Genomic DNA, 12,718 nt, shown 5'->3' on the forward strand with positions numbered 1-12,718 from the left:
GATATTTTTTTAGAAAACATTAATACATTGATTTACTAGAAATAGACCTATAATATGAAAAAAAACTTCATCAAAATCCAATCATTCGTTCAGAAGAAAAATAGCTTCAAACGTATGGTACATTTAAGGTGGTGCGTTAATTTTGGGCAGTAGTGTATTTCCGACGTGGAAGTCCACACGTCAATAAAATATTTTATTTTATTATTAACCTAGTAATTTTACTATTGACCTACGTTGTTTCTTTTTTGTTTTGTATAATAACCTCCCCATAGTCAGTTTATATAAAAATAGAAATATCGAAATCAATACTAAAAAATTAAACATTTATCGTACTTGTGCCCGAGCTTGCTCTCCCACTAAAATAACATCTCTAGTGGCATCGTGGAGAGGTATGTCGGAGATGAAAAGCCCACTTCCGGTGAGACCCTCCAGTCCGTCGATGAATGGAGAACCAATAAACAGGATTGAATTCGATTCCGGGCAAAACACCATCTGACCTTTAAGTTTCAGATCCTGGAACAAAACGATTCGTAAAAAGGGGGAAAATAATTACTTTCAATTTGGTTTTCTGGCGTATTTACTCTAGCACTTACGGGGATAGTCAATTAGCTGAAAGATTTCTTGAGTATTGATAACAATCAATTAAAAAAAACGACTTCGAATTTTAGGAAGCAATTTAAAAAAAATAAAAATATTTAGACTCAAACTACATACAATGTTACCAATATTATAAATTACTTAAAAAACATTAATTTGTACTACAAAATTTAATCTAATGCAAAACAATAAACTTTAATTGTAACTTAGGTACAAAAATCATGAAAAAAGATCAATAAATACTAACCTCCGCAGCAAATTCTTCAGATTTTGCAAATTTTTTGATGCTCAGCAGGAATGGAGTGTTGGCTCGTTTAACAATTTCGTCAAAAGAGAGCGTAATATTCCTTGGTCTTTGAAATTCGAAATATGTTGCTACTGATGCACCACAAGTTGTCAGAAACTGTCCAAAAAGGCGCATAAAGCCAGTACCCAATTGGACAAACTCTAGACGATAATCTGAAACATGTTTTAAGTATGAAAAATAATATATACAAACATATTAACAAAAAAATTTACGAATTAGAAAACCCATGAACCCTTTTCTTTAGAGACGATTGCTGCTTTTTTCAGTGCCCAACCAATCGAATCGTGCAAATATTGACCGATTAAAAAACTTTTAAATACTTTCCCACTGTGTGTAAATCTGCCGTGAGGAGTTCTTTTGTTTCTTCAAATGACTTACACCTTCTTGCAACGATCCAGTCATCGGCGTAATCAAACTTCCTTGATCGTAATTACTATTTAAATGGGAATAAGCCACAATTAAAGGTTAAAATACGTTTATTGACGTTTCAATTTCCACTTCGGAAATCGTTCTCAAAATACAAATATTAGTAAATCTTGTTTCTCGAATATCAGCGATGTACGGGTTTAAGAGCACAGGAGCTAGGTCAGATCCCTGAGGCAGTCTATTTTTTAGTTTTCTTGGGGTACTAATACTGATGTCGGTTACCATCACTACTTGAATCGTTCGGTCGGCTAGCATGCTGTTAATTATTCGAACGGTGGATTTACACGAGATTGTACGGAGGAGCTTGTATATCATGCCTTCTATCCAGACTGTATCGTAGACCGCTCTTAGGTCTAAGAATGAGGCTGTAGTTTAAAGTTTTCTCTGGAATCCTACCTCGATAAATGTGGTAAGTGAAAGAACCTGATCTGCGCAGCTTCTTTTCGGTTGGATCCTGCCTGATCAACCGGTATTGATTTAAGTAGCGTTGGATTAATTCTGTTGTAGATAAGTCGTTCTAGTAGCTTGAACGTCGCCGATAGTAGGGCTATTGGTCTGTAGTTCTTAGGGTTGTTATCATTTAGTTTCCCTGGTTTTAATATGGCAATGACCTTCGAGCGTTTGAGTTTCTATAGTATAGTACCGGTCTTCATAATGTCTGTGAAAAAGTGGGCCATGCATTCTCTCGTATATTTTCCACGGTTAATTAAGAATTCGGGATGAATATTGTCCAAACCTGGGGCTTTACCTGGCTTTACACTCTTGAGAGCTCTAGTGACGCAAGTGAAAGGGTTTCTGTCGATTGGAATTTTAAAGTTTTGAGCTCTCGTTTTACCTTGATTGTGTGTGGCTTGTCTTTCGGAGCCGTAGACGTCGATACCAGATGTAAGGCAATAGTGTTTGGGTTAATTATTTTTTTGTCATCGGAGAATGACTATATCGGAAAACTCTATAGGAGAACTATGCAATTTACCAAGCGATACTACACGCAAATTCAAATAAGATCAACAAAATATTAATCGTGACAGATTCTATGTCATCACTACAAATAATCAGGAAAATATACACGCAGCATCTATCAGCTTACATTGCATACTAAAGATACAAGCATCAAGTTTCTCTGAGTCCCAATACCAGTTAACAAAGCAGCCGACAAAAATGTCAAAGAAACTATAAACGACAACAGTATTCCCATATCATCCCAATCTGTAAGTATGGATCTAAAAAGCTACTTCATAAACCACCTGTTCGAGAACTGGAACAATAAGTGGAAATCCACAACATCAAAGCTTCAGGAGATAAAAAATAAGATTGGACCATGCCAACCACCCGAGGTATCCAGACGAAAGCAAATAATTATTTCCCGTTTACGACTTCGACATACACAGTTTTCTTATGAACATTTGTTCAAAAAAAAAGAACGCACAATTTGTGATGAGTACGGTTCACCCCTTACGGTAAAACATGTGCTAGTGGAAAAGTGAGAAAAGTTCAATCGTCACAGAACTAAATACCATTTACCAAATAATCTTAAAGACATTTTAAATTCAAATAACACTATAGATAACCTACTTTTGTTTTTAAAATACTTTAATTGAACAAGCAAAGTATAATTAACTGTTACCGTTTTGCTAATAACCTTATTAGGTTGAAGCGGGTTTTTTGTAAATAAAAAAAAAGTTTGTTTGATTTTTTTTGTCAAAATAGCTATTTTGTTGTACTGTTCTTTCAGTTAATTTATCAAAAAAACAAAATTCAAAAACCTTTTTATTCAAAAAGAAAAACCAAGTAATGTTGTGCCTATTTTAGTCAACACTTTGAAATCGAAATGCTCCTTCCTGAAATCGAAAAGTTTTTATATTTATATCCTAAGCTGTAACATTATTATTGATATTCTCTATGTAATTATTCCCTCTCTGTCTCGCATATCTCTATAGTTTTTTTCTTACCCTCCTAATTGATTATTTTTTTATATTTTTACATACCTAAAACAAAATGCCATGGAAAAGCTTTGCAGAACGTGCTCACCCCCATTTGTAGATTGTTGCTTGTGTTATCTGGTGAAGCATTTATATTTGCTTTCGACGACGAAATAAGTTGGATTTTGTACCTGAAAATGTATGCCTAATAACAAGAGTAAAATATATAAAAAATAAATATAATAGTAAATATTTTGAATTAGAAATGCCTCTAAGAATCAGCCATTGAATAGGGCGTAGGAAATTTCGACACTAAGCAGGTAGCGACTAAAATTTAATGGCAATTTTCGACACCAGCCCCAATTCCCGTTTTTATCTTACAGGTATATTCGACACCAAATAAATATAGCTGCGACATAAATAAAATACCATAATTAATTAATTTATTTATTTTAATAAAAGTAATGTGCATTTTATTTCTTTATAACTGTAATAATATCTAAATATAATACAACTAGTACCTAATTTTTGTACATTTTACCGTTAATATATATTGTATACAATGATTTATTTGCTATTATAGGAATGATAAGATACAGCTTTTATAAAATCTAACCTACGTATTTGTTGGGATCGTAGTTTATCCATCATTTTCTCCAAAAATGCCAATTTAGCCTTAACAGTAGTATCTTTGATTTTTGCTGGTATATGTAAACTATTTATTTTGAAATAAGTGTCTACTTGAAATTCTTTTAACTTTTCAATAAAAATAAAAATAGAAGGATGTGTTGAATAAAAAGAAGAATTAAATCTCGAATGAAAGGATTCACAGGCATTTGTGGTCCTCGCAATAGACGGATTCTGATTAGACCATATGTGTGGTGGAAATAGAGCGCTATCGAAAATGTAATTTTCCAGTAAATAATCTGCATATATATCAAGTGTTGCGTTTATAGGTTTATATGACATTAAATCCTTAATTAATTTGTATCCTTATATTCTTGTACCAAACCCAAAGATTGAATTTTTTTAAACCAGTTTTGGTGTAAGTGAAAACGGCACCCACTAATTTTTGCATTGGGCCACATATACAATAAAGCACAGTGAATTGCTTTTTCAAAGTCCACAAATATTTCAGTTGGCTCTAATGATAATTGAAATGTTTCAAAAATCTTAGACCTTAATAAAGAAAATAAATTTTTGTATGCCATTGACAATTTGTCCTTTAACAAACAGTATGCTAAAGGAACATAATGTCCATTTTCCAAGCCATGTATAGTAAATAATTGTAGAAAATATTTGGTACTGTATGAAAATGTACCATCCATATACAAAGTTTTTAATTTACACAACAAACGAATATTTGTCTCGCATGAAAATACAATTACATTTAATTCAGGATGATTTAAAAACAAAAAACTTTCATTGCGACAGGTTTTAGAAGAATAATTACTAACCGCGTTATGGACTTCTGATATGCTTCTTGGTAACGGACCTGGTAACAGTTTACGACGACAGTTGTAAATGTTCTTTCTTATGCTAGCTATGTCAGGAACCGTCAGCAAATTGGCATCACACTCAGCAACAGCAGTTCTTGTAATTTTGGCAGGCTTTTCCGATATGTCCTCTTGGGCTTTTCTTTTACATGCATTGGTTACCATCTTTACTTCAAGCTTTTTTGGATCGGCTTCATGATTATGTACCAAATCACTTCTTGTGATGGTGAGGTCCTCACAGCCTATTGTAAACACTTTTGCGGAACACTTAGTGTTTCTTTGGATGCAGCGCCAAAATATCTCGCCGCTTTTTAACACTTTCTGTTTCGAGAACGAATGATGCTCCACCACTAATAAATCTCGACCACGGGAACTTTTTATCAAACTTATTTTTTAAATATCCGTATACGTGCACAAGTCAACGTCAAACAAGAAATAAATTACAACTGAAATAATTTAGTCACAAGTACACAAGTGCCGCGCCCCCCGCCGTGACAATAAATATTGGGAAAACCCGCTTGTCCTGCTTGGGTGCAAATGTCCATCGCCGCTAATTACCTACCTACCTGCTTTACGCCGCGGTGTCGAAATTTCCTATAATAAAATTTGACCCTTCGATTACCCCAGGTACAAAGACAATTTCGTGTCGAAAGTTCGCCCGCCGATTGAATATTATCTAAATTATCTGCGATGTTAATGATCAGATTTTGATTAACTGATACAAAAACAATTCCTTATTAAATAATTATAATCATACACGCTAAAACTATAAAACTGAAATGGTTGTATCAGTCAAATGAAAACTAAAAGAAAATACTTAAATTATTACCTGAAATGCCTTTTATCCACACTGTTTTGTTCTAGCTCAATTTCGACTTGAGTATTGTAAAGAATCCTTGCGATAGCCTTCAAGCTTCCAACAAACAAATAAGCAATCGCCGGTTTTTCCGTCGAGAAATCGAGTTGCAAGTTTTTTTCGTTAATCGCTGTACAAACAAACGCTTCGGTTTCGTGTTCGCTTTCGCGACCGTTTTCTTGGTATTTCAGGACGTCATAGACGCCGTCCAGAGTGGTCAAAAACTCATTGAGATCACCACCAAGGCAAATGAAAGCACGTTCAGTTCGGCTGTTGAGAGATGCAGCGATTAGTTCTTGACCCAAGTTATCGAAGAATGCGTTTGTATCTATATCTGGAAGAGAAGAGAAGAATTATATCAGCGATAAAATTTTCTGCTAGTAAGCTCAAACCTACCGTTTTCGCATTTGACCATATCATAAAGGTCTTCCAAGTACGCGTAGTGTGAACAAGTGGTGACACTTTCTGGTAGAGGATCTCTAAAAAGTATAGAAAAGTGTAAACAACTTTTGTTTTTTTTTAGTATTTGAGACTTTTAATAAAGTGTAGCTACTGCTGTTTAACGAAAAATGGACTAATGTTCAAATGGATGTATAATATCTGATAAGCTTTTTAAAACAGAAAAAACTCAAAAGCAATATATAGGGTGTTTCATTATTAATTGGCAATATTTTAACTGTAGATTCTTCAGTTCAAAATACACACAACGCAAAAGTCTAAGGATATTTTAATAATTTGACAATACCAATGACAGAAATTTCATGACCATATAAATTTGCTTGTATTATAATTGTTGATACAGACACTCACTTATTATCAAAAAAAAAAATTGTAAAACTGATAGCAATACGTGTTTTGGAATGTTTTTTATAAAGGACAAAAAAATCGACATTTTTATGTTTTGTTTATTTTTAATTTTAGTCACTTTATACCTACCATTCTTGCTTAATAGGTGAGTTAAAGATATTGTCTGTTTGCCATGCAATGACAACACCTAACGTTGGACGAGATGAATAGAGCCGTGGGCCTCCTTCAAGCTGACATGCGACAAACTCAAGTTGGTGACCTGCTGGGTGTCTCCCAAAGCGTCGTAAGTCGTTTGTGGTGTCGGCTTAGAGACATTGGGAGTCCAGCCGAGCAACATCCAGGACGTGGTAGCTCTACAACCGTCGCTCAAGACTGATATTTAATTTTAAATGCCAGAAGGCAGCCAACCATCACAGCACCTGAGCTGGTTAATGAATTACAGATTGCACATAATGTAACAGTTAGCAGCAGTAGTACTGTGAGGAATCGTCTCCATAAAGCCAATCTTCGTAGTCGGCGGCCACTGAGATGTACACCTCTATCTAGAGGCAATCGCGCTGCAAGATTAACCTAGTGTCAAGAGTTTCAGAATTGGACTGACAATGACTGGGCCACAGTTTTGTTTAGTGACGAGTCTAGATATGGATTTCATCCAGATTCTCGTCGGACAAGAGTTTGGAGACGACCTGAAAATGGAGAACGATTATACAGAGGTGGTACATTAATGGTATGAGGCGGAATCACGATTGACGAAAGAACTGACTTCATTTTCCCACGTGGCTTTCTCACAAGTCAGCAATATTAGGACACAATTCTTGAACCTGTTGTGCGCCCGTTTACTGCAGCTATTGGAGAAAATTTTTACTTTATGCATGATAACGCTCGACCACATGTTGCGCATATTGTAACAAACTGGTTGGATAGCGAGGGTACTGTTGTATTGCCGTGGCCAGCACAATCATCGGACTTGAATCCCATTGAGCATGTATGGGACATGCTCCAACGAAGAATTACTCCACATATGGGTAATATCTACAATGAGTTTCAATTAAAAGAGCGTCTGAGAGAACAATGGACACAACTACCTCAAGCAGACATTAACAATGTGATTCGGAGCATGAACAGTAGATGTTGAGCTGTTATAAACCAACGTGGTGGCCATACTTTATTTTAAGTGTATATTTCGTACTTTTGACATTTTATGGTGGTATGTGAAACATGTGTGATTTGCAATATATTTTTTTTTGCTCCAATTTTCTGTTTTTTTTTGCAATTTATGGTTTTTGAAATATTAAACAACAATTTAAACTACAAATTTTGTATTACTTTCTTTAAGTTGATTACAGATAAACAAAATACGTCTATTTATAAAAATATCCCTATACTTTTGCGTTGTGTGTATTAAAATTTAACCCAAATTATGGCTTTTTACTGAGTTATAGGGTATGTTCTTTAAAAATTTAAAAACTATTTGTGCCCAGTTCTTTAAAACCATTTGACTTGTCCTTGTCATACTTGGCAGGAAGTAAAGGTACCATAAACCCAACTAAATTATGTTAAATAATCGTTTCTGGCTACTACCAGAGGCGTAAGACAGGGGAAAGTGAAAGGTTGACCCTTCCCAAATTCTACGCCACTGTCAGAATTGCTTTTTTAGCACAAATTTTCGATTCTTCTATACCTTCCATGTAAATAATATATTCCTTATTCGGATCGACAGTTATTATTTTTCGAGATATTTGAAGTTAAATGAAGTGATGCGGCATATTTATTTTGATTAATGTATTATGTCAGTGTTTTTGGGTCATAGGATTGCATTGATTATAAAAATGAAATTTTAATCGCTATCAACAACAAGGTATAATGTTATGTATTGAAATTTCTTGAAACGAATAGATGCATTCAATATTTAAAAACAAATTGTGGTTCTAAAAAGAACTATTTTGTTATAATCTCAATAATTTCAATAATTGTCATATAAAAACAAGTTTAATAATATAAAAATATCAAAACACATTTTAACTAAACCATTTATAAATAATGTTGTTCAATGTGAAGCCTATTTACCTCAAAAAGCTTATGAATTCTTTCGTTAAACGATTTTCTAACTTTAAAAAATATATTTGGCCGATTGGTAATAAAATTAACGAAATTTACTATTTGCTGCCATAGTGATTGACGATTATTTAATTAAAAAAGTCCACAAGGAAAATAATTCCTGTAGCTGGCTGTATACCACGTATAACAAAAGAGGTTAGTCTTTGTATGTGGGTATATTTTATTTTATAAAAACGTCAACACCTTAATCCTTCTCAACAATTGTTGCTTTTTAAAACAACCATTCTCTCTACACTACTGTCACAACACTCCCTCCAAAAGAATTTTTCAGCCCCCTATTGTTAACATCATATCTATTATACCTCACTATTTCATTATTTTACAATCTTCACATTTACATCATATTCCTGTCCATTCTTTTTTCTTTTGCTAGTTCTCTGTCTTTTCATATATCTACCATCCACTCATTAGTTCTAAACTCAGTAAACATTTAAACACAATCCAGCAATTCATCAGAATTCACTTTCTCCCACTTTACCTAAACCCTTAATCAACCATTGCTCCCCCCTCTCTTAGTCAACAACTTAGTACACCATACTCACAAATAAAATTTCAGGCTTTTATGTATCGAATTTAATATAACCAAAATATATTTTGTTCAGGGTGCTAGATGCTTTAAGCATGAAGGACCTCTATCATCTCTAATTTTGTTGATTAACTCATTCATTTCCCTTTAACCCACTCTCCTTTATTCTTTAGTCATTCCATTTACTTTTATTCCTGCCAAGTCTCTGAGGATCTCAGCCTTTCCAAAAAAATTTTTAAATTTAATCACATATATTATAACTTTAATTCCTTCAGCCGGAAGATTTTAAATCCCTTTTCTCAATCTATTGGACTCACTTATATTAAAAAAATTTTTACGATACAAGCAGTATTAAACAATTTCATCTACATACGAAGTCTTACATTAGCTACAAATATATACTATTTATTTTTCCTTGTCCTAGATGTAAGCAACATAAAAGGACATTTCCATATATTTCAGCTAATTCGTCACAAATTACACCTTTTAGACCACACTCCATACGATAAAGAGTAACATAAGCTGCCTAATGCACACGTCATCCTCTTAAACATGACCTTCAACAACACCAGTAAAAAGTAAAGTAAAGTTCGTGTAACCTTCTGGCTAAGGTCTAGTGTTAGGGTTTTCAGGTCGCGCAAGCGCCCCTAACATGACTTAACGACTACTTTCGTAGCCGGGACCGACGGCTTTACGTACCCTCCGAAGCACGGTGGCAGCTGAGATAAATTTAGATATTGAAAATTTTGTTGGTGCCGGGATTTGAACCCGGGCCCTCTAGCTTGTTAAGCCAGTAACAAAGCCGCTGAGCTACGGCTGCCACTAACAACACCAGTAATTTACATCTTTTATATCCAATATTAAATAATTATAGAAAAAATTTTTAAATCCCAACACCTGGATTGCTGTTATCATTTTAACATCATCAAAGTTTTTTAATCTTTTGGCTGTAGTAATATAATGTTTAACTAACACTGTTTCATGGTTCATTGACATTTTGTTTTTGACACCGTTCATGGGTATTTTATCAATCAGTTGCCAGCCGAAGTCCGTTTGAAGAGGTTTACTCTCCGGACACTGGAACTCACTTAAGCATGGGTGTATGTTACCTGAAGTAAAATCTAATTAAAATATTAAACATCATATAATATTATCAACATCATGTACAATCTTTGGTAACACATTTCATTTTAAAGGGTTTTTACCCAAATATTTTGGTGGCTCAGGCATGGTAACCTGTAAGTATAACCATTTTATTGTTTTTTTAACCTTAGTCAAAATTTTAAACCACGTTTGCTGTAATTAAATGGTTTATACTTATTTTAGGTATTTTAACCTGATGATGGAACAGTTGTTCCGAAAACGTTCGTGCTTGTAATGTTGCCCTTTTAAGGGTTTTTATAAAATAAAATATACCCACATACAAAGAATAACCTCTTTTGATTATTTAATTCTTGTCAGTATACCAGTGATTTCATATACTTCCAGAAATAAAAATCTAAGAGATTACATCGGGTGTTTTAGGTGGCTGCGGAACTTTACTACCTCTGCCAATCCAAAGATTAGGAAATTGCTAATCTAGATAGTGCTCCATTATGCTGAACCACATATCTCTTCTTTTATTAAGTGGCAAATCTTCTAGATCGTTGTAAAAACTGTAAATATGAGTTATCATTCAAATTTGCTGCTAATTCATTCAAGGACCCAAACTATCTCCAAATATACCGTATTATATATTGATAATATATTCTTTTTACAAATATGACTCTCGAAATAGATGGAGATTTTCAATATCCAAACCGTGACTGTTTCTCCAGTAAAACATCCTTCTACTTGTAAATGTAGCCTCGTCAGTCAAAAAATTTTTAAATAAAATAGCGATTTTAATTTTTTTTATGTATCATTCCCAATGTTTTTTTAATAGCGATTAAAATTTTATTTGCGTAATATATAAATGCAATCCTATCACCAAAGAAAAACGATATAATTAATACATTAATTAAAATAACTGTGCCGCATTACTTGAATAATCGTATTACTCAAGAAGAATGGAACAACATGGAGGATGTGGCACAGTGGACGAAAATGCTGATTCCGGACATAAGAGATTGGGTGGACTGTGGTCACAGGCAACTGGATTATGTCCTAACGCAGGTGCTCACAAGATACGGGTGTTTTAGGGCATACCTCTCTACGTTCGGAAAGGCTGACACAGATGAATGCTTATACTGCGAACATTCGGACACTGTGACACATACGATTTTAGAGTGCAACACATGGATAGTAGAAAGAAACAGAATGGAAAGAGCGATGGGTGTGAATTTTGTTACAGTGAGAGAAATGATTGGAAAAGTGATTAAAATTACAGCAGGTTGGACTAGAGTACACAACTATATCAGTGCAGTTATCAAGAAAAAAGAAGAGGAAGAAAGTTAGCTGGACCAACGGCAAAGGTACGAAGAAAATATGCTGGAAGTTGAAGGTAGAAAAGTGAATCAGACTGTATGAGTTAATGGACGGAGGAAATGCTCCTCTGGGAGTGGTGCCGTACTGGAGATACGAGAGTCTTCCACGCGCTAACTCGAATGAGATTTCTCTAAAAAAAAACCGTATTTGGACCCAAAAAATGGGACACAGGGAAAAGGGACAGGGATCCTTGCTGACAGTCTGTGGATAAATGAAGGTAGTGCTTCGGAGGTGATGTCAACCTTACAGCGGTCATTCTGCTTCCGGATCGCTGGATGACAGAGGAGGGTCTGGTGTTTAGCAGGTAGTCATTCGGCATAGACGGCAAAGAGAGGGTGTTTTAAAGTACCTCGGGAACTATCGCTGGGAGTACGAATTCTGCACTAAGGTCAGTCAGGTGCGTCATGCACTGAGATGTCTTCAAAATACATGGACAGATTCCAGGTCCCCCTCTATAAAGACGACAAAAAGTATGGTGGGACCGACATATAACAGAGAAAACAAAGATTAGAATTAGAAGAGAATTTGTGAACTTTGTAGTAACGTATGAGAGTGAAATGTGGACTTTAAATGCTGAAGCAACGAAAAAGTAAGATGTAGTAGAGATGGATTATATTTGAAGGAGCATCAGAACATCAAAGTTTATGAGGCCATAAGAGATATATTAAATTATACAGACACGTTAACTGATATAATAGAATGGAAGAGTCTTAAGGGATTTTGACATCTACGGATGAGAGAAAGTAGACGGCCCAATAGAGTATTTAGATGTAATCTGCCAGTATGATGTAAAAGAAGAAAACCCAGATTGTCCTGGAGTGGAAATATCAAGAAGAAAATGGAGTACAGTAAATTTGGAGAAAAAAGACAGGAAAAGAATGGGAATGTGACGTTAGTTGTTGTAGCTAATATATATCAAAACTATATAGACAAAAATTAAAACAATTTACACCTATTTTTAGTAGTGTTTAACGCTAATGTACAGAGAAAAATGCGAATTATGGAAGAAATATTTATAAAACAAAAAGATTAATGATAAACAAGTTTCAGCAGCCCAAAAAGAGTGAAGTTCACCAGCGGAAAATACATAATATTATGCAAATAATACTTACAGACAACTATACTTATAACGGTTTGTAGGTCCCTCCTTTATTAACAATGAAGTCAAACCCTGTTGGACAGCTTCATTCTAAAAAGAAA

At 34.4% G+C, this 12,718-nt stretch overlaps 1 protein-coding gene across 3 annotated transcripts in view; it reads right to left on the reverse strand.

Moving 5' to 3' along the window:
* Gycalpha99B (guanylate cyclase 1 soluble subunit alpha 2) overlaps positions 1–12,718 on the reverse strand; it is a 49,722-nt gene that overhangs the window by 15,237 nt on the left and 21,767 nt on the right. For all 3 annotated transcript variants that reach the window (XM_072545386.1, XM_072545387.1, XM_072545385.1), the window contains exons 3-8: positions 12,631–12,707; positions 5,998–6,080; positions 5,575–5,935; positions 3,316–3,440; positions 845–1,056; positions 334–513 (exon numbers count right to left, since the gene is read on the reverse strand). In XM_072545386.1, the coding sequence (XP_072401487.1) occupies positions 334–513; positions 845–1,056; positions 3,316–3,440; positions 5,575–5,935; positions 5,998–6,080; positions 12,631–12,707 (1,038 nt within the window). The remainder of the gene's footprint in view (positions 1–333; positions 514–844; positions 1,057–3,315; positions 3,441–5,574; positions 5,936–5,997; positions 6,081–12,630; positions 12,708–12,718) is intronic.

The sequence above is a fragment of the Diabrotica undecimpunctata genome, chromosome 9 (assembly GCF_040954645.1).
Source record: "Diabrotica undecimpunctata isolate CICGRU chromosome 9, icDiaUnde3, whole genome shotgun sequence".
Classification (NCBI taxonomy): Eukaryota; Metazoa; Arthropoda; class Insecta; order Coleoptera; family Chrysomelidae; genus Diabrotica; species Diabrotica undecimpunctata.